Below are 23,635 nucleotides of genomic sequence, written 5' to 3' on the forward strand. Positions count from 1 at the left end.
AAGGGGAACATGAGGGGAAACTACTTCACTCAGAGAGTGGTGAGAGTTTGGAAAAAGCTGCCAATGCAAGAAGTGGTGGATGCAGGTTTGATTTCAACATTTAAGAGAAGTTTGGATAGATACATGGATGGGAGGGGTCTGGAGGACTATGGTTTGGGTGCAGGTCAATGGAACTGAGCAGGTTATTGATTCGGCATGGATTAGATGTACTGAAGTGCCTGGTTCTGTGCTGTAGTACTCCATGACTCTTATCACACTCTCCAGACAAAGCAGTCTGCTTGATTGGTACCTCTTCACTGTTATGTAAAACTAAACAAGAAATAAAAACACGAGCAGTCTGGAGTTAAACATGTGTTCTCTGTCTTTAGTGAGGAGCACATGTACGGCATGATGTCATTCATGTACTTTTACATATAACCCATAATGAGTTATGTAAACAACAAAGTGCTTAATCATATATATGTAATGCCCTGGTTAAGATTTTTACTGCTTTGCTGTAGGTATTTCATTTTAGCAGTCTGTTCTGCTTTCAGCCTGTTTGGGTTTGAGCTAAGATAAGGGGCTTTGTTGTTCAACTTTGGCTGACACAACATTCCTATCAGGATAGTGGAATTGGGAGACGGTTCCAGAGAACGCTAGGTGGAGAGGTTTTGGTGACGGACACTGGTGTGGGTCGAGGTCTTTTTGGCAGAAGCTGGGAGAAGACAGGAGGGAAGATGGCTGAAGGTGCCATCCCTGTTGCACAAGGTGCTTTGTGCAGATGAATGGCTTCAAGGAAGAAGGACCAGTACTCCCGTGAGAGAGCCCATTTGTTCGAGATGGATTTCAAGCGATATTTGGAAGGAGGTGTGTGCTCTGAAGTAGACCAGGGGTCCAGTGCATGAGTTAAAGACAACTTCAAGATGAGTTTCAACTTACGTGCACATTTGACTGTTTAATTATGATGGGCCCTTTTGTGTTTTTCTTTAATAACTGTTTGGTTAAGTTAACGTTCATAAATATACTTTCTTTATAGTTGTTTGCAGTGTCTGTTATTTCTTGCTGCCGGTTGATTGCATGAGAGCAGTAAATTACATAGTATTCACGCAAATCAGGGTTCGGGTGGGCGAGACATCCCAACCTCATGGGTTTGGCAGGACCCGATTCATATCTACCTTGGATATACAGAGTTGGAGAAAGATGATTTTTCTCATCACAGAGTCCAGTGGCTGTTAGCGAGGGGCTAACAAGCTGCATCTCGAGAGGCACCTGGTAAAAAGGGGGTTTCAGACGTACACACACAGTATACTATACAATACAATAATACCTGCACATAAACATCCACAACATAGTAAATTTTAAATTGTCCTATTGAGGCCTAAATATTTAATTTCTGTGGAGGATTTCTTACTCTTGTGGGATAATGTCCTTCCTGATGGGGGAGTGGGGGGGGGGGGGGAGTCATTCTGCTTGGCAGGTGGGACATGGCTGTGAAACAATCTCATGTTTTGGGCCTCCTCCATGCTGGTTGTAGGAGTTGACTCTGGGACTGCAGGAAATGGTTCTGAAAGCATTAGAGACCTTTCTTCTCTAACAATTGACTCTGCTCTCCTCAACTGATCAACGTGTCATCTCCAGAATGACACCAGATATAACTTCCACTGTGTAGGAGAGTGGTCCAGTTCTGTCCTGAATCTTCCCAAGTACCCACTTTTGATCAGCTCTGTAGTCCCTTGCCAGGACTGCTTATCCAGGAGCGAAATCTCCTTGTTGAGGAGCCCTCAATCTGTCTCAGCTGTTTGTCCTGCATACTCTTTCTGAGATTGGGTTTGAGCAGATCCAAGTGTGAGGACAAGGGATGATCCTAGAACTGCATAGATGGTGAGTTGTTGGTTGCGGAGCGTGCTGCACTGTGATATGCAAGTAGGAAATTGGCGACTCTCTGTTTGTGTCAGTGTAGTGTCTTCTGCTGACATTATTCGCAATGCGTTCTTTACATTCTGAGCAAACCTTTCTGCCAAGCCATTTCTAGCTGGGTGGTACAGTGCAGATGTAATATGTCTTATTCCATTCATTTTCAGTAATGACTGAAATGTTCCCCCACGAACTGTGGTCCATTGTCACTGACCCAGTGTTCTGGAATACCAGTCCTTGAGAAGAGGCTTCTCAACACATCAACAGTGTGTGAGTCTGTAGTGGAGGCTATTGGGAACACTTCTGGCCACTTTGTGGCCGCATCCACTACTACCAAGAAATCTGTGCCCATAAGTGGTCCGGCAAAATCCCCATGAATCCTCTGCCAGGGCATTGCAGATAATTCCCAGGGATGGAAAGGCACTGCTCTTGGCATCTTCTGGGCATGTTGGTATCCCAAACAGTGTATGGCAAGCTACTTAATCTGCTGATCTATCCCAGGCCATCAGACAAAGCTTCAAGCCAAAGTTTTCATTTTAACCATGCTTAGATGCCCACATATGGCCCCTCCAACACTTTAGCTCTCAGCTTGGACGGTAGAACAACTCTCAATCCCCACTAAGGCAACCCCCCCCCCCCAGTCAAGGGCAAGTTCATCCTGGCACTGGTAAAAATGGGGGAACTAGAATTTCTGGGGTTGTTTTTGTAGACGTGAGAAAGTGTGGGGACTTTTCTGGTTTTCATTTGGGTCATCACTGCCATAATAGGGAGACATTTGATTTGCATTAGGGAGAATATGTCAAGAGGAATGTCCTGTTTTGTAACTTTTTTAGGTATTTCTTTTTTCAAGGGTAAATGGGACAATCCATCAGTATTTCAATGATTATTTGTCCTCTTGAATTTGATCTTGTAATTGTGCTGTCCAAGAAACAGAGCCCATCTCTGGATTTGTGCTGCTGCTGTTAGCGGAACAACCTTCTGTGAATTGAAATGGACACTAGTGGTTGATAGTCAGTAATTCAAGAAAACTTTCTCCCATACAAGTACTGGTTGAAACACTCCAATCTCAAGGCCTCTGTCAATCTGTGTATAATTTTTCTCTGCAATGGTAAGAGAATATGATGACTGCAACGGTGACACGTCCTTTGGCCTTGGTGCATCCACCACTGCTTGAATTTTCTCAACACAGACAGAAATCTTGTGTGTCAATGGTGTGATCACTGTAAGTGATGGTTGGTTTGAAGGATTCACAATTGCTGTGTTGTGCTCTGAGGCCATAGTCTTCTAATCTTTTTAACATTATCTTGAGATTTTGAAGATGTTTCCTATCATCCTCACCTGCAACAATGATGTCATCCAGGTAACACGCATGCCTGGGCACCCTTGCAACATCTGGTCCATAGCTTTCTGCCAGAATGCAGGTGCAGATGCTACTGCAAAAATATACTTAATATAACAATAGTCGTTATGGTGAGAAACTCTTTGCATTCTTCTTCCATCTCCAGCTGTAGGCAGGCCTCAGCTAAGTCCACCTTGCTGAAGAGTTTCCCTGCCGAAAGGTTTGCAAAGATATTCTCTATCCTGGCGAGAGGGTATTGATTGACTTTCAGTACTGGGTTGATATTGACCTTAAAATCACCAGATCCTGACGGACCCATTCCTCTTGGCTGCTGGGACCACTCAACTTCGGAAAAAATTCCTTCAGCCTCCATGTGATCAAGCTCACTGGCTACTTTATCACAGGTGGTCTAAGGAACCAAACGGGCTTTGCAAAACTTGGGTGTTTGAGTTTTTCAATGCCATCCTTGAACACTGCTGTGGCATCATCCAGTACCTTTCTTAATTCACTTTCAGTTGACTATTGCAGGTGATGTGGCATGCAAATGGCAGATGGGTCTCTAATCAAGTTGTAGTTGTCTCAGCCAATCATGGCCCCACAATACTGGCCCTCCTGCTTTAACCACATACAAGCCCAATGTGGCTTATTGGTTGTTGTATTTTAACATTATGAATGTCACCCCCACAGGAATGATCTTTTCTCCTTAGTTGGATATCTACAGCATTCAGTTCAGTATCTTTGAAATGCTGTTCAACCTCGTTTTGTGGAATGACAAACAGCCAATCCATTTTAATTAATTTGCTGTTCACTTCTGGTGTATGTCATATTGCTTGTCTGATGTCAGTTTTTGCATTGTAAATCTTAAGGCTACTCAATCCTGTATCACTCTCATCGTTATCAGATTTTTCATCAACAGCATGCAGATTAGTGCTCTTTTTGAAACTGCAGCTTGACTTTTTATCTTTTTTGCTTCCCTGTGCAGTCCATTTATTTTTGTCTACCTGACATGCTCTTTGTGTGTGTCCTACTTTGATGCATTTTCTGCAAGTTTCACCTTTAAACCTACATTGGTCTGGTATATGTGAGTCCCTGCCACAATGGAAACACAATTTGTTCGGCTAGGCAGGTTTCTGTTTAGATAATGTAATTTTGTTCATGCTCACTTTCATTCCTGACTACAACTCAATTGTGTTCTGGCTACAGTTTCCATTGATACAGCAATTTCAACTGCTCTTTTAAATGTGAGTTCTGCTTCAGTTGGGAGCCAGTTTTGAATGTTTTCTTGTAAGATTCCACAAACTAAAATGATCTCTCAATGCATCATTAAGTTCATTACTGAACTGGCAATACTCAGACAACATCTTCAATTCAGCCATGTAAGCTGAAATGGATTCCCCTTCCTTTTGATTCTGCTTATGAAACCTGAAGCATTTTGCAATCAACAGTGGTTTTGGTTCTAAACGTTGCTGCATTACTTTCACAATATCAGCAAAGCTCATTTCAGCTAGTTTGGTTGGAGCAGTCAAACTTCTAAGCAAACTGTGTACTCTTCCACCAATTGCACTCAGCAAAACTGGCACTCGTTTCTCATTGGCTATTCCATTTGCTTTAAAATATTGCTCAGTCAGTTCAGTAAACGTCTCCCAGTTTTGTACAATGGAGTGTGTCTATCTTTCCAATGTTGTGAGCCAATTCTGCTATTTTTAATTGTTATTATCACCTGGTACTCACTGTCTATAAACCTGTGAATTGCATCCGTCTTCCTTTTTTTTTAACCTGATCGTCTCCTTTTCTGAAGAAACCACGTGCTGTGCTTCAACAGGTAGGCAGTTGTCTCGGGTTCATTTTAAAAATTATTTGTTGCCAGTGTTATGTTTTGTAACTCCAAAAACTAATTGAAAAAGAAACAAGGGGAGCCTGGGGATAAAGGTGGATACTCTGTTTTTACTTTAGTGAGGCACACATATATGGCTTGGTGAGGTAATGATGTTAAGCCATTCATGTACTTTTACATATAACCCATAATGAATTATGTAAACACCAAAGAATGCTTAATCAAACAACATATTTATAATATTACTCAAGTATTACTGAAATATTATATACACAACACTCACCACCTTATCATTCCTTCCACTAGCAGCATAGGATGGCTGCAGCATGATTTTTTTTTTGCCTGTTATGCTGCTGGCATTTAGGACAGCAATGAAGGTTCTCCATCTCTGATGTTCAGAGCTTCCTTCATCATGTCAGTAACTTCCTCTCAATTTTCACCACTGACAGTCATGTAAGTCCTGGGTGGAGATCCAGGAATAAGACCATAAGACGTAGGAGCAGAATTAGGCCATTTGACCCATCAAGTCTGCTCCACCATTCAATCATGGCTGATCCTTTTTTCCCCTCCTCAACCCCAGTTCCCAGCCTTCTCCCCGTAACCTTTGATACCATGTCCGATCAAGAACCTATCAATCTCTGCCTTAAATACACCCAACGACCTGGCCTCCACGGCAGCATGTGGCAACAAATTCACCACCCTCTGGCTAAAGAAATTTCTCTGCATCTCTGCATTGAATGGACGCCCCTCCATCCTGAGGCTGTGCCCTCTTGTCCAAGATTCTTCCACTATGGGAAACATCCTTTCCACATCTACTCTGTCTAGGCCTTTCAACATTTGAAAGGTTTCAATGAGATCCCCCCCTTCATCCTTCTGAATTCCAGTGAGTACAGACCCAAAGCCATCAAATGTTCCTCGTATGATAACGCTTTCATTCCAGGAATCATCCTTGTGAACCTCCTCTGGACCCTCTCCAATGCCAGCACATCTTTTCTAAGATGAGGGGCCCAAAATTGTTCACAATACTCAAGGTGAGGCCTCACCAGTGCCTTATAAAGCCTCAGCATCACATCCTTGCTCTTGTATTCTAGAACTCTTGAAACGAATGCTAACATGGCATTTGCCTTCCTCACCACTGACTCAACCTGCAAGTTAACCTTTAGGGTGTTCTGCACAAGGACTCCCAAGTCCCTTTGCATCTCAGGTTTTTGGATTTTCTCCCCGTTTAGAAAATAGTCCATTTATTTCTACTACCAAAGTGCATGACCATGCATTTTCCAACATTATATTTCATTTGCCACTTTCTTGCCCATTCTTCTAATCTGTCAAAGTCCTTCTGCATCCTACCTGTTTCCTCGACACTACCTGCCCCTCCATCAACCTTCGTATCACCTGCAAATTTGGCAAAAAAGCTATCTATTCCATCATCTAAATCATCTATACCGCATAAAAAGAAATCAGAATCAGGTTTATTATCACCGGCATGTGATGTGATATTTGTTAACTTAGCAGCAGCAGTTCAATTCAATACATAATATAGAAGAGAAAAATACAAAATTAAATATTAATAATAAATAAGTAAATTAATTACAGTATATGTATATTGAATAGTTTAAAAAATTGTGCATAAAACAGAAATACTATATATATTAAAAAAGTGAGGTAGTGTCCAAGGGTTCAATGTCCACTTAGGAATCGGATGGCAGAGGGGAAGAAGCTGTTCCTGAATCGCTGAGTGTGTGCCTTCAGGCTTCTGTACCTCCTACCTGATGGTAACAGTGAGAAAAGGACATGTCCTGGGTGCTGTACATCCTTAATAATGGACACTGCCTTTCTGAGACATCGCTTCTTGAAGATATCCTGGGTACTTTGTAGGCTAGTGCCCAAGATGGAGCTGACTAAATTTACAACTCTCTGCAGCTTCTTTCAGTCCTGTGCAGTAGCCCCCCCCCCCCATACCAAACAGTGAGGCAGCCTGTCAGAATGCTCTCCACGATACATCTATGGAAGTTTTTGAATGTATTTGTTGACATAACAAATCTCTTCAAACTCCTAATGAAGTATAGCTGCTGTCTTGCCTTCTTTATAACTCCATCGATATGTTGGGACCAGGTTAGATCATCAGAGATCTTGACACCCAGGGACTTGAAACCGGTCCCAACACCGAACCCTGCGGGACACCACTAGTCACTGGCAGCCAACCAGACAAGGATCCTTTTATTCCCACTCACTGCCTTCTTCCATTCAGCCAATGTTCTAACCATGTTAGTAACTTTCCTGTAATACCACAGGCTCTTAACTTGGTTAGCAGCCTCATGTGTGGCACCTTGTCAAAGGCCTTCTGTAAGTCCAAATGTACAACATCCACTACATCCCCTTTATCTATTCTACTTGTAATCGCCTCAAAGAATTCCAACAGGTTTGTCAGGCAAGATTTTCCCTTAAGGAAACCATGCTGACTTTGTCCTATTTTGTCCTGTGTCCCCAAGTACTCCATCACCTCGTTCTGAACAATGAGGTCAGGCTAACTAGTCTATAATTTCCTTTCTGCTGCCTTTCTCCTTTCTTAAAGAGTGGAGTGACATTTGCAATTTTCCAGTCCTCTGGCACCATGTAAGAGTCCAATGATTTTTTTGAAAGATCATTGCTAATGCTGCCACAATCTCTAACGATCCCTCTTTCAGAACCCTAGGGGGCAGTTCATCTGGACTGGGTGACTTCTGTACCCTTAGGTCTTTAAGCTTTTTGAGCACCTTCTCTCTTGTAATAGTAACTGCACCCACTTTTCTTCCTTCACACACTACAACATCTGGCACACTGCTAGTGTCTTCCACAGTGAAGACTGATGTAAAATACTCATTTTGTTTATCTGCCATCTCCTTGTCCCCCATTATTGTTTCTTCTGCCTCATTTTCTAGCAGACCTATATCCACTCTCATCTCTTTTATTTTTTTTACATACTTGAAAAAGCTTTTAGTATCTACTTCGATATTATTTGCTAGCTTGATTTCATATTTCATCTTTTCCCTTCAAATGATTCTTTTAATTGCTCTCTGTAGGTTTTTAAGAATCTCCCAATCCTCTATCTTCCCACTAATTTTGCCTTGTCATATGCCCTCTCTTTTGTTTTACATTAGTTTAGATTTCCCTTGTCAGCCACGGTTGTACTATTATGCCATTTGAGTATTTCTTCATTTTTGGAATACACATGCCCTGCACGTTCCTCATTTTTACCAGACACACACGCAGTCCATGGGGAGGACATACAAACTTCCAACAGAGGACGCCAGGACTGAACTCTGACGCTGTACTAGCGTCTCTTGGCCCATGAAACATTGCACATCGAAATGAACTACACTGGGTGGCCACTTTATTAGGTACATCAGCTTGCTAATGCAAATATCTGATCAGCCAATCACGTGGGAGCAACTCAATGCATAAAAGCATACTGATGTGGTCAAGAGGTTTAGATCAAACCTCAAAATGGGGAAGAAATGTGATCTAAGTGACTTTGACCATGGAATGATTGTTGGTGCCAGACGGGGTGATTTGAGTATCTCAGAAACTGCTGACCTGGGATTTTCACGCACAACCGTTTCTGGAGTTTACAGAGAATGGTGCATAAACAAAAAAGAGACATCCAGTGAGCGACACTTCAGTGGGTGAAAACGCCTTGTTAATGAGAGGTTAGAGGAGATTGGCCAGACTGGGTCAAGGTAACAGTAACTCAAATAACCACGTGTTACAATAGCAGTGTGCAGAAGAGCATCTCTGAGCACACAACACGTTGAACCTTCAAGTGGATGGGCTACAGCAGCAGAAGATCACAAACGTACACTCGGTGGCCACTTTATTAGGTACTTTATTAGTAAAACAGCCAGTGAGTGTACATAATTTCACAGACAGTAGAGATCCCAGTATAGATCCTTGTGGAACACCACTCCGGTCAGAATACATCTTTTCCACCACGACCCTCTTGTTGATGCACAAGCCTCTTCTGAATATCCACTGCAGGGTCAATCTGGATCTTGTTGAATATCATTGTAAAGTTTTTGTAGGCAACGTCCACTACCCTGCACTCATCAATCATCTTGGTCACCATGTCGAAACACTCTCAAGGCCTAGGATTAGTGTAAAAATGTTACAACCCCAGTGATCCGGGTTCAATTCCTATCACTCTCTGCAAGGAGTTTGTATGTTCTCCCCGAGACCGCTCTGGTTTCCTCCACCTTCCAAAGATATTAATTGATTGTAATTGATATTAATCACAACATTAATTAATATTCATTCACTAAAGTGATCCTGCCACTAAACATATCCTTACTTCTTCCCCTCACTCTGCTTTCCGCAGGGATCGCTCCCTCTGTGATCCCCTTGTCTACTCGTCCCTCCAGGCACTTATCCCTAGAAACAGCCATTCACTTCCTCCCTCACCTCCATTCAGGGCCCCAAATAGTCCTTCCAGTTGAGGTAACACTTCACCTGTGAATCTGCTGAGGTCGTCTATCTTGTCCCGATGCGGCCTCCTCTACATCAGTGAGACCTGTGGTAAACTGAGGAACTGCTTCGTCAAGCACCTCTGCTCCACCTGCCAAAAGCAGGACTTTCCGGTGGCCAAACATTTTAATTGCCATTCCGCCAAGATGAGGCCATCCTCAAGGTGCAGGAGCAACACCTTATATTCCATCTGGGTAGCCTCCAACCTGATAGCATGAACATTGATTTCTCCTTCCAGTAAAAAAAATTGCCTCTCCCCTCTCCTCTTATTCTATTCCCTACTCTAGCTTTGCTCTCACCTGCCCTTTCCTTCCCTTTCTCCTATGGCCACTCTTCTCTCCTATCAGGTTCCTTCCTCTCCTGCCCTTTACCTTTCCCACCCATCTGGTTTCACCTATCACCTTCTAGCTATCCTCCTTGCCCTCTCCCCACCTTTGTATTCTGGTGTCTTCCCTCATTCTTTCCACTCCCGAAGAAATGTTTTGGCCCGAAATGTCGACTGTTTATTCATTTCATAGTAACATAGAAACCTACAACACATTACAGGCCCTTCGGCCTACAATGTTGTGCCGACCATCTAACCTACTCTGGAAACAGCCTAGAATTTCCTTACCATATAGCCCTCTATTTTTCTAAGCTCCATGTACCTATCTAAGAGTGGTGACCACTGCCACTGGCATTCCACACACCCACCACTCTGTGTGAAAAACTTACCTCTAACATCCCCTCTATATCTACTTCCAAGCACCTTAAAACTATGCCCCTTCATGTTAGCCATTTCAGCCCTGGGAAAAAGCCTCTGACAATCCAGATGATCAATGCTTCTCATCATCTTATACACCTCCTCCCCTCCATAGATGCTGCCTGACCTGCAGAGTTCCTCCAGCATTTTGTGTGTATGGCTTTATATTCATTAATTGTGGTTGTTAGTTAATCATATCTGTTAATCAATCATATCAGTTAATTAATTGTAGCAGTTCTGCTATTACAATTTCCACTGCAGTCTGTAAGCAGTTTGTATATTCTCCCCACAACCGTGTGGATTTCCTCTGAGTGCTCTGGTTTCCTCCCACAGTCCAAAGAGTTAGGGAGTGGTGGGCATGCTATGTTGGTGGTGGAAACTTGGCACAATTTGCCAGCTGCCCCCCCTCCCCCCCCCCCCCCCCAGCGCAAACCTCGGGCTGTATTGGCCATAGATGCAGATGGCCCCATTTCACTGTATGCCCCTCCATGCTGGAATGGGCCAATCCTGAACACGACTTGCACAGCTCATATGTGGACTTGCCCAGAGTGACTACCGTCTGAGAACATTCAATACCCTCCCTGCTACTGTCTACTCAGAGGGTGGGGGCAGAAGCAGTGGAGATGCCGTTGAGGGGCAAGGGAGGACTCTGGGCCCCTTGTGCCTGTTCTGGGGGGGGCGGAATTGGAGAGGCTGGGCGGGTTGGAGCTGGCAGTGGCGGTTCACGGACCTGCTCGAAGGGACTCTTGTTATCGATGCCATTGGCCCCCGATGAACACCCAGCTGTTGCAGAAGCCCAGCGCGTGAATGGCCTTGCTGCCTAGCTCACTGACTATCCACTTCATTTTGTCGTTCATCTGATGTAGAAGGATTCTTTATTGCTGTTTCCATAACAGTTTTGTTTTACCAGTCAAGTTTGTTAGCCTTGAGCTGAACCTCCGAACCTGGAGGACCAATGGACCACTTTTAGTCTGACCTCTACTCTTTGACCTGTTTGGCATGGATGACCCTACTAAGAGCCAAAGCATAAAGCCCTGACTCCAGCCAACATCGTGTCATTGAGGCACACAAGCCTCCAAACCTCATCAAAGTTGTGGTCCTCTTGGAGGGGCTGCAGAATGAATTGTGGGTAAAATATTCACCTTGGCTACCCTGACAACTCCTTCCCAATATGCAAACTTTGCCATCAAATCTAACAAGGGCCTCAGATGCGCAGGAACACTGCCACCTACAGGTTTTTCTCAAATTTGCACACTATCCTGATTTGGAAATATATCACAGTTCCTTCGTAATTCCTGGATCTAAATCCTTGAACTCCCTTCCTAACAGTGTTGTGAGTGTATCTTCATGACGTCTGTACTGATTCAAGAAGACTCACTACTACTTGCTTAAGGCTGTTAGGGGATGTTAAGGGCTGTTAAGTTATGTACTGACTTCAGCAGCAAAAAACAGATTCTGATGAATAAACTAAAAACAATAAGTCAATCTTATCTCAACAATAATAGTTAACAATCTGAATTTGCACTTTACAATGTTGCTGTAATTTATTATTCTCTTTTGAATCCCCATAGCATCTGAAAGTTGATTATATTTTGAAATGCTGCATTTATTCCTATGCATAGATGTTCAAAGTTCAAAGTAAATTTTATTATCAAAGTGCCTATATGTCACCATATACGACCCTGAGATTTGTTTTCTTGTGGGCATACTCAATAATTTCATAGAATAATAGCCATGACTGAATCAATGAAAGACTGGCCATCTTGGGCATTCAACAAGACTGCAGAAGACAACAAACTGTGCACATATGAAAAGAAAGAAATAATAATGATTAATAAATATCAAGAACATGAGATGAAGAATCCTTGAAAGTGAGTTCATTGGTTGTGAGAACATTTCAATGGAGCAAGTGAAGTTGAGTGAAGTTATCACTCAAATTATATTCAGTGTTACCATTTGCATGGATCTGTATCTTGAAAACAAGACTAGAAGCGGTGGTGATTGTCTTTGATGCTAATGTCAAGCATCTGTTAAATGTCCACCAAAGAGTGTTAGAATACTATGTGTGATGGGTACAAAGCTCTCCCAGCGTCCCTCAACCAGCAGCAACAAAACATAGGGCTGATAGATCTCATAGCTATAGTGCAATGCTTTTGTTATCTTTGGAATTTGCTTTTAGTGTGACTGCTCTGGAATGCAGGGAGAAAAATAATTGTATGATTTCATTTGTTTCTAGAATGCATCTTTTAAGAGACAAGGAGATGATAAAATGTCAGCAAGAACTTGGAGTCCTAGCACAGGTTTTAAGTGGGTAAGAAAGCACTTAATTCCTGACTGAGATCACTAATGTGTTCTGCTGTTGCCTCTGTATGCCAAGGAATAGGGGACCAAAAAAACAATTTCAGCCCTCCTATATCCTCACCCCCCCCCACTTTAAATATGAAGTTCTTTACTATATCTATATTTCAGGTGGAAACGCAGCTCACAGATGGAGTTACAGTATATTATCAATTTCCTGGATAAAGCATGTTTAACGTATAGTTTATTTTTCTTCCAATTCCTGTCCCTCTTTCAACTTTCTTAGTGACCAAGACAGACCATTCAACATCGGCACCAGAGGTTTGACAGGTGTTTGTTGTTGGTTGATTTGCTGGGTGTGGTGACTTGAGAAAATAGTTGACCCAAGATATGACTACAAACTATCTGAATTCTGCATTCCAAATGGAATTTTGATAACCCCTTCATATTTTCATGTGGAATAGATAGAGGCTATTTCAGCCCATTGAATCTATACAACCCATAAAGCAATCTCATTGTCCCACTATTTTTAATATATTCCTACAATTTATCCGACTTAACTACACACTTGGGCCAATTCACAGTGGCTATTTAACCAACCAATCCACACATCTTTAGGATGCGGGGGGAAGCTTGAGCAGCCAGGTAATGCACATCCATTCACGGGGAGAATGTGCAAGCTCCAGACAGACAGCATTGGAGGTCAGGATGAAACCTAATTCACTGTGAGGCTGCAGTTCTACTAACCATGTAGAACAGAACTGGACAATAGGATATTGCGATAGTGGAAAATGCTTTGAATGGTGCTGATATGTCCTACTAGATATGTAACTTCATTCCATTTGACTGCTTTCAGGAATCTGCAGCCTATCATTTCTTCAAGGAAAACCAGCTGTTTGCCAGAAACTTTGTGGATACAATCATCTTGGAGGTGATTCAAGATGAATTGGTACCTGATATCTTAACGGAAGTGCTATTGAATGATGACACTAAGGTACTGCTAATGACAAGTTTTGACTTTGTAAAATAAAATGCACAATCCAGATGAAAGTATGATTGTTGTATAATAATTTTTATAAGTCTAGAATATAGTGTGACCCAAAGTGGCCATAACAGTGTTTGCAGGCCACTTGATCTTTTTCCAGCCTATTTTGTCAAACTGTATCAGCATATCCTTCCATTTCTTTCAGTTTCTCATAGATATCAAGCTACATATTAAGCATATCATTGTTATTACTCCTCATGGCAGTGCATCACTCATTCTTGCCACTGAATTCTCAGTCAAGTTTATTGGTTACTTGTATTCCCCTATTAGTAACCATCGCTTTATTTGGAGATGATCCAGTACTCCTTAATGATTATATGCTATCAGTCTTGTATCATCCTTCCTTTTCATTGTCCATTACTTTTGAATATTTTTTATGATATGGAACCTTGAACAGTGCACAACATTGGGTGTTCTGATCAAGAGATGTGGAATCCAAAATAGTAAACAATTTTTGTTGGTATTAAGACAGTAACTATGTACTGTATTCCAAATGGCGAACAGGACTATTCCCCTAAGAATCTTCTAACTAAGGCTCCCTGATTAGAGAACTCCAAATAAGGTCTTTCCTGTCGACTTGGATCATATATTGTACTGTAATCCTTGTAGAGAATAGTAATACAAGGAAGCTGATAATGATGGAATAGGGCTTGCTTTATTGCACCTCGTTGTCATTTGTTGTACAAGGTTAGAAATGAAGAGCGCTCTATGGGGTGAGGCATGGAAGATCCACAGAACCATTGGAATGCATTAAAATTATCAGGAAAGAGCTGAAAGTTACTACATAAGCTACTATACATGGCCAATGCAGACCTATTTCTTATCTTATTTGTTCAGCATTGTTTATCGACAACGTTACACATTAATGCCCAGGTCCAGTTTTCTGAGGTCACTCTATTTGTTATTCCACAGACGTTTGCCTAACTTGTGTTTTAAGCATTGCTTTATTACTCTCTTCCTCCCTCCCAAAACTTGTGTTTAATTGTGTCATTGAATATTCTAAAGATGTTCAGTTTGTTTCAGAGATTTAAATCATTTTGATTCATTACATTGTCATTTAATCTAATCTGCCCTAACCGTATTTCATTTAAAAATATATCACTCTGGGATACTATCCCAAATGCATTATGGGAATTTATTGCCATTACAAGTTGAGCTATTCTGCAACCCCCAGATTATGTAAAATTTAAAACTACTCAGATCATCCTAGTGCTTTTGCTACATTTCCCTTAACTTTATATTGTCCATCATCTCACTGTTGTTGGATAGTCTTTTAGGCAGTTCCCTCCAGAGATCTGTAACATATCCCCTTTCCTGAATGAGTTGAAGCATCCATTTCTGAATGCTTTCTCTCAACTGCTGAAGTTTTCCTTATTAGAACAACCTTAAATTTTCTGTCTTAACATTAGCTGAAATCCTTTGTTTCTGAAACAATTCTTGTCACTTTTCTTTGTAACCTTTCTAGAACTTTCATTCACATCCTTCACCCTCTCTAGAATCTTCATGTTCTTCCAAGAGTATGTGACCAGACATTGTCCATATATTTGTTTTATCCCAGTTCAACATAACTGTCTTGTTATTATCCATGCTTCTAATTTCCCCCCAGTATCAACCAGTATATGCATCAAGTATGAAGAAATTCCTCATTCGGAACGAACAGCAGTAAGTAGTGAAACATTTACATTGCTTATGGCTTCAATATATTTTACAACTGTGACTGCAGTTCAAAATTAATGTGGGAAATGCAGTAACAAATTTGTGCACAGGAAGTCTAAGCAGCATTGTGAGCATGCAAATAGGAATGTGAGTCAGCCCAATGATTATTTAATGCATATACTGCATTTAGTCCCTGATGCTAAGAATGTCTGGGTGGCGAGATGGAAATAAGGCACTCCTTCCCTCCACTAGCCTGCAGATCATTTGGGCAAGGTGTAGCACTTTCTTAACACCCCCCCCCCCCCCAAATCAGGGTCACATGAAGCCATGGGAGTAGGTGGTGCATATCACAAGTCCTCGTTATGTGACCAGTGGCGCCAGGCAGACAATCTCTGAAGAGTATTGATAACGGCTGGAGTAACCCATCTTGCAAAGAGATTGCCCAGAAGAAGGCAATGGCAAACCACTTCTGTAGAAAAGTTTGCCAAGAACAATCTCAGTCAAAGTCCATGATGGCACACGTCATGCGACATGGCACATAATGATGGTGATGATGTTAAGAATGCACATGTGCCCCTTCAAAAACCAACAAATTTCAATCCTCTGCATCCCTTCATGCACAAGTGTGTTGGTTGAGGGTTATATGTTAGCTCAGACATCAAATAGTGTTATTAGAACTATTACATCCATTTCAGAGATCAACTGAGGCCACCATGCAGGTAGATTGGGAAAATCAGGTTAGTGCTGGATCCCAAGATAAGGAGTTTATAGAACACCTACAAGATGGCTTTTTAGAGCAGCTTGAGGTTGAGCCCACTCGGAGTCCATTATTAAGGATGAGATTTTGAGGTACTTGGAGGCACATAGTAAAATAGGCCAAAGCCAGTGTGACTTCCTTAGGAGAAACCTTGCCTGACACATCTGTTGAAATTCTTTGAGGAAGTAACAGGCAGGATAGACAAAGGAGAGTCATTGAATGTTGTTTACCTGGATTTTCAGGAGGTGCCACACAAGAGACTGCTAAACAAGATAAGAGCCAATGTTATTGCAGGAAAGATACTAGCGTGGATAGAAAATTGGTTGACTAGCAGGAGGCAAAGAGTGGGCATAAAGGAGACCTTTACTGGTTGGCTTCTGGTGACTAGTGATGTTCCTCAGGGTCAATGTTGGACTGCTTTTTATATTATGGGTCAATGATTTGGATGATGGACTTGATGGCTTTGTGGCCAGGTTTGTGGACGATATAAAGATAGGCGGAGGGGCAGGTAGTATTGAGAAAACAGGAAGTCTGCAGAAGGGCTTAGACAGATTGGGGGAATGGGCAAAGATGTGGCAGATGGAAAACAGTGTAGGTAAGTGTATGGCCATGTACTTTGGTAGAAGGAATAAAGGTGTATACTATTTTCAAAACAGGGATCAAATTCAGAAATCAGAGGTGCAAAGGGACTTTGGAGTCCTCGTGCAGGATTACCTGAAGGTTAACTTGCAAGTTGAGTTGGTGGTAAGGATGGCAAATGCAATGTTAGAATTCATTTCAAGAGGACAAGAATATAAAAGCAAGTATGTAATGCTGAGGCTTTATAAGGCATTGGTCAGGCTGCACTTGGAGTATTGTGAGCAGTTTTGGACCTTTAAGAAAGGATGTGCTGGCATTGGAGAGGGACTAGAGGAGGTTCACAAGAATTATTCCAGGAATGAAAGGGCATATGAGGAGCATTTGATGGTTCTGGTCCTTTACTCACTGGAGTATGGAAGAATAAGGGGGAGATCTCAATGAAACCTATCGAATATTGAAAGGCCTATATAGAGTGGATGTGGAGAGGATGATTCTTATGGTGGGAAATCTAGGACCAGAGGGCACAGCTTCAGAATAGAAGGACATCCCTTTAGAATAAAGATGAGGAATTTCTTTAGGCAAAGGCTGGTATATCTGTGGAATTTACTGCCATAGATGGCTGTGGAGGCCAAGTCATTGTGTATATTTAAAACAGAGTTTGATAGATTCTTGATTAGAAAGGGCGTCAAAGGTTATGGGGAGAAGGCAGGAGAACAGGGTTGAGAGAGGGGTAATAAATCAGTAAAGTTGGAATGGTGGAACTGACTCAATGGGCCAAATGGCCTGATTTTGCTCCTGTGTCTTATGGTCTTATATTCAGTGGAAAAGTTATTTGTTTGAATGTATGAAGTTTATTTTGATTTCTATTTAAGATATGTAAGTGCAATGTAACTTATCAATATTGTACACTTACTTGCCCATTACCAACTCTTTCAAAATACCTTCATATTATTGCAATAGTTGACTGCATTTAGTTTCAACCAAGACGGTGCGATTGAGCATTTAAAGGATTCGTAGTAAACTTTCTGACACCACTCCAGGTGTTCTTTAACACACTGAAGGCTGGGACTGTTGAGCACACCAGATGCTATTCTTGCTTTTAGAGGCTAGTTATCCAACCCAAACCCAACAGGGCCTGTATATCAGATTCTTTTGGATCAAAACAAAATATAAATCTTTGGGCTTAGTTGGGGTTGGGATCTTCTGTAATGAGGTCAGGTTTTAATTTCATAAGAGCAGACCTGTAAGCACCCTACAAGAGATGGGCTGGTAGGTTGATAGTTTAAAGGCATTGTTTACTGAGACTTCTGGTTGATCATTTACTTTAGAAAAGCATTGACTTTGATAAGGCTTAATTGTTTGCAGTTGGCAAATAAATAACAGACTGGGTGTATGAGTATAAGGAGTTAACCAGGTTAAAAGATAGGGTCTATTTTGCACATGAGCTTCTGGAGCAGATTAATGGCATACTGTATGTCTACCTATGGAAAGGAAATTGTTATTGGTGGTTATGGTCTCCAGGAATTTTCCTGATCATCTTCAGTGGTGTAGTAGAAAGAATGGGTAGTTGAAGCTGAAGTGGACTGTCCCATAGCATTTTAAAGCAATAGCAAATCATTTTCTTTCCTGCACCATAACTAGTTTTTCTAGCCTTATGGTTTCTAAGTGAAGGACCTGGGGATACTAGTGATGATGTACAGAAGTCAGGTAGGGTAGAAAGATCTGTTGATCATTGCTTTTCACTGATTCAAGTATTTTACAATCAATAGGCAGGGCCTATGTTATGAGGAAATGCAAAAGCTTTGGAATTTTGAGAATTGAGCACAACATTCAAAATTCATCAAAGAGGATGTCTGCAACTTAGTTCATATGTTTTCTGACTTTCTAAGTTGTGATGAAGGTTCCTTGATCTATTGACTTTGTTTCTCTTTCCACAGCTTCTGCGTGAACAGTCTAACTCTTCCAGCAATTTTTTTTTCTGATTTTTCAACATTTACAGTTCATTTTTTTTTCTCTAATTCCTAAGTAACTTTTATGAGCATGTGGTATGTTTTTGCTAATGAATTATTTTAAATTGCCATTTATATTTTTCAGACAAACAGCCCAATTGATTGCATTTAAGCAACGACCAGCAGTGTTAATATTGGAAACACTCTTGGAGGAAGAAATCAGTGACCTCACAAGACCATTGATCAGAACTGGCTTAGAGGAGTTTGTTAACATTCACCTGACCACTGCCATCATCAATGAATCTCTGACAGAACTCATCATGGAGACCATTGAGCCAATGGCGCTACAACTTGTAGGTCTCCTTAAATTTCCTTGAATCATCATCTGTCATTGACCAAACAACACATTGAAAAATTAATTCTTTCTGTCATTCAGTGTTGTCAAAATAATAGATGGAGAAATTATCTTCTATTTGTTGGGATAGAAAATAAATGTTCTTTTTTTTCTGATTTTGTGCACTTCGAAGCACCTCACAATCAAAGAAGTATTCTTAAATTGTTGTCCCTGTTGCAGAAAGTAAAACATGAAAGTCAGTTGTGCACAGCGTTCTCCCGCCAACAATAATGTGATAGATTAGGTATATTTTTGGTGTTAATTGAAGGGTAAATCTTGACCAGCACTTTGCTGTCTTTGAAGGTTTTGTTTTTATCTACTTACATAAATGTATTTTCTTTAAAAAAAAAACCAATACTGCAGTGCACCCCCAGCTCTGCACTGGGGCATCAACCTTGACTTTTGCACTCGAGTCTCTGGAGTGCTACTTGAACCCATAACCTTCTAATTCAAATTTGACAGTAGCACTAACTGACTCATGGCTCGGAAAATGATGTATGATATTTTAATGTGGATGTTAAACTATGGTAGATTTTAGATCTTTAAAGTAGCATTATTATTACCACATAGAAAATATTGGAACCAGGAACATGCAAAAAAAAACACTGATATTGGTTGAGAACAAAGTGTCCGAAACTCATAAAACATAGTACAGCACAGAACAGGCCCTTCTGCCCAAACTGTCTGTGTTAAACGTGATGATGAATTAAATTAATTCTGCCTATACACGATCCATATCCCTGCATTCCCTGCATATTTGTGTGTCTATCTAACAGCTTCTTAAACACCACTATGATATCTGCTTTCATCACTCCCTCCGGTAGCCCCACCCAGGCGGCTGCCACTCTTTTTTTTTAAAAAAACTTGCCCTGCCTACCTCCTTTAAACTTTCCCCTTATCATGTTAAGTGCAGTCCTCTAGTATATGAATTTTTTTATCCTGGAAAAAAGAGATTGTGACTGTACCCTATCTATGCCTCTCATAATCTTATTAAACTCTTCTGCTCTTTTTTTCAAAAGTGGCATTGTATCTTCAAGTTCCAGGTTAATCATCTCATCAAAAAGACTCCACAGTGCAACAACCCACTGTACTAGAATGTTGATCTGTTGAACATGGACTCAGATTTTAAGATGGACCTTGAACAAATAATTTCTGATTCAAGCCCTTGGCACTGCATGAAGAGGAAAAGTTATCTTTCAGCAATATTATTCCTTAAGCAATGCTGACAGAAATAGTATTAGTAGCCATTCATTTCATTGCTGAATATGAGGATTTGCTGTTACAGAATAATTATTTCATTTTCCGATATGTAGTAATGTGTCTAAGGACACTCATAGGATTTGGTAGTAGCTGTATGTATTTTTTTAATCACACAGGTGAAAGAAACAGTAAATGAGATGGTACTGGAGGAAATCCTGCAGGAAGATATTGTTCCAGATGTGTTAGATGAAGAAATGAGGAATGTTGTGCTGCTACAACTAAGTGAACATGTCACCGAAGTGTATGAAGAGCAGTCGGAGGAGGTAAGAGTTGATGGTCATTGTCCCCTGTATCGCTGTAAAAGAGCCTTTAAAAGAAATCTAAGCAACACACATCAAAGTTGCTGGTGAACGCAGCAGGCCAGGCAGCATCTCTAGGAAGAGGTACAGTCGACGTTTCGGGCTGAGACCCTTCGTCAGGACTAACCAAAACGTCGACTGTACCTCTCCTAGAGATGCTGCCTGGCCTGCTGCGTTCACCAGCAACTTTGATGTGTGTTGCTTGAATTTCCAGCATCTGCAGAATTCCTCGTGTTTGTGTTTAAAAAATCTATCTATTGTTCTGCACTTCTGGTGGTAATTAGAGGCGCAAGTATAGCACTAGAATATAAAGTTAGAGTAAGCACATCCAGCAGTCTGAACAATAAAATTGGCTAGGCATTCAAACTCTGGCGAGAGGAAACCAGCAAATGTTAGTGTCACCAACTCATGATCTCTGCTGACAAGGATACCCTTGTGCTCATTTAGACAAGCTGTGCTTGGTTGGTGTCTTTCTGCAGTCAAATGTCTGGCTGATAGTTCCTTTAAGGCTTAAACATGAAGAAATACAATGAATTCTGTTAATTGGGACCCATTTGGACTAATACATTTTGGGCCAATTAAACGGCTGCCCCAATTAGCCGAAGTTTCATGGAAATGGTTCAAAAGAGATTTATAAAAAAAAGACAAACTGAGTGACAAATTATATAGTTAACTGAAATACAGAACAAATTGGAACACCACCAATGCTACTACAGTACTATAAAACTGTGTATTAGTTCTTCATAGTTAATCAACAGAGGAATTCATCCAGTAAATAAAATCAACAATGAACAAAATCAGCGCAGACATATAAAACAGATACTGAACTGCCTTCATACAATGCTCTGCCTTTAATACTATCATTCCAAAAAAACTGATTCCTAAGCTCTGGAACCTGGGCCTTAGCACTCAGATCTGCAGCTGGATCTTCAGCTTCCTCACAGACAGGACCCAGGCTGTAAAAATAGGGGACAAGCTCTCCTCTACAATCACTCTGAGCACCGGTGCCCCACAAGGCCGTGTACTCAGCCCCCTACTGTACTCACTGTACACCCATGATTGTGTAGCCAAGTTTCCATCGAACTCAATATATAAGTTTACTAATGACACAACAATTGTAGGCCGTATCTCGGGTAATGATGAGTTTGAGTACAGAGAGGAAATTAAGAACCTGGTGGCATGGTGCGAAGACAACAACTTATCCCTCAACGTCAGCAAGACGAAGGAATTGGTTGTTGACTTCAGAAGTAGTAGCGGACCGCACGGACCCCATTTACATCGGTGGTGCCCAAGTGGAACAGGTCAAAAGCTTTAAGTTCCTCGGGGTCAATATCACAAATGACCTGACTTGGTCCAACCAAGTCAGAGTCTAATGCCAAGAAGGCCCACCAGCGCCTTTACTTCCTGAGAAAGCTAAAGAAATTTGGTCTGTCCCCTAAAACCCTCACTAATTTTTATAGATGCACCGTAGAAAGCATTTTTCTAGGGTGCATCACAACCTGGTATGGAAGTTGTCCTGTCCAAGACCGGAAGAAGCTGCAGAAGATCATGAACACAGCGCAGCACATCGCACAAACCAATCTTCCGTCCTTGGACTCACTTTACCCCGCACGCTGTCGGAGCAGTGCTGCCAGGATAATCAAGGACACGACCCACCCAGCCAACACACGTTTCGTCCCTCTTCCCTCCGGGAGAAGGCTCAGGAGCTTGAAGACTCGTACGGCCAGATTTGGGAACAGCTTCTTTCCAACTGTGATAAGACTGCTGAACGGATCCTGACCCAGATCTGGGCCGTACCCTTCAAATATCTGGACCTGCCTCTCGGTTTTTTTGCACTACCTTACTTTCCATTTTTCTATTGTCTATTTATGATTTATAATTTAAATTTTTAATATTTACTATCTATTTGTAATCCAGGGAGCGGGAAGCGCAGAATCAAATATTGCTGTGATGATTGTACGTTCTAGTATCAATTGTTTGGTGACAATAAAGTATAAAGTATGCTATTGACGACTGCATTCTCCAAATCTTCATTTTCATTGTAATATTCAAGATGATTGTCGACACCTTCAAATTCTTTGCAGTTCCTAAATTGTTGAAGCAGTGAAATAGTTTCATTTTCACACCTGGCCGTTTCTGGCATCTCCAAACCTGAATGGTTGAAACTGCAGTGAGCAACAGTTCTGAATTGTTTTACTGTTTATTTCTCGCCAACTATCAGTGATAAAAGTCACTGTTTTGAGCTCAAAATACATGCAACTGATGCTATTTTAAAAACTGTTTGCTCAAAGCATGGTGTAGCATCTAATGGCCACACAACTGCACATGACTGATACTTATTAGAACCTGGCAACACACATCAAAGTTGCTGGTGAACGCAGCAGGCCAGGCAGCATCTCTTGGTAGAGGTACAGTCGACGTTTCAGGCCGAGACCCTTCGTCAGGACTAACTGAAGGAAGAGTGAGTAAGAGATTTGAAAGTTGGAGGGGGAGGGGGAGATCCAAAATGATGATCCCAGGTACCCTGTCATTTGAAGATTTTTCATGGGGACAATTTGTTCTAATTTGTTCTGTATTGCATTTCATGAGCAAGTCCAAACAAAACAGTAAATATTATTTTCTCTTTGGACACCTGCAAGGACCCAGGCCAATATACAATTAGGGCTGGAGTTCACTGGTCAATTTCAGGTGACATGAGTGCACCTGATATTTACTGATAGGCGTCAATGTGTTCTGTCAGTTGATTCTAGCAAGAAGCTATGAAGCTGTTGATACTGTGCAAGAATTGTATACACTTGGGTATGTTGTATACTATAAAGGAGATAGAATCTATAAATGTGGGAGGTGAATATATTAGTGGACAATATTTTGTAAATCACAAGCATATCTGGGCATCACTTATTAATAGACGTGTTGTGGCAGGTCAGAATATATGCCAGCAAGAGACTGATTGACATGTTTGTTCTGGAGATTCTGCTGAAGACTTTGGCAAATAAAGGAAGAGCATTCTCTGAAGAGGTTGAGTTGGACAGGCTGTCAGACAGTAAGTTGTGTTCTTCTTATCATCACACACAGTAGAGCATTTGTGATTAC

The 23,635-nt window shown here is 41.3% G+C and overlaps 1 protein-coding gene across 1 annotated transcript in view; it reads left to right on the forward strand.

Annotated features, from left to right (window-relative positions):
- Positions 1–23,635, forward strand: part of LOC140185459 (uncharacterized) — a 32,747-nt gene that overhangs the window by 7,535 nt on the left and 1,577 nt on the right. The window contains exons 5-10 of the mRNA XM_072238797.1: positions 12,542–12,616; positions 13,460–13,597; positions 15,255–15,310; positions 18,735–18,942; positions 20,360–20,506; positions 23,465–23,585. Coding sequence (XP_072094898.1) covers positions 12,542–12,616; positions 13,460–13,597; positions 15,255–15,310; positions 18,735–18,942; positions 20,360–20,506; positions 23,465–23,585 — 745 coding nt within the window. The remainder of the gene's footprint in view (positions 1–12,541; positions 12,617–13,459; positions 13,598–15,254; positions 15,311–18,734; positions 18,943–20,359; positions 20,507–23,464; positions 23,586–23,635) is intronic.

Source organism: Mobula birostris, chromosome 20, assembly GCF_030028105.1.
Source record: "Mobula birostris isolate sMobBir1 chromosome 20, sMobBir1.hap1, whole genome shotgun sequence".
Classification (NCBI taxonomy): Eukaryota; Metazoa; Chordata; class Chondrichthyes; order Myliobatiformes; family Myliobatidae; genus Mobula; species Mobula birostris.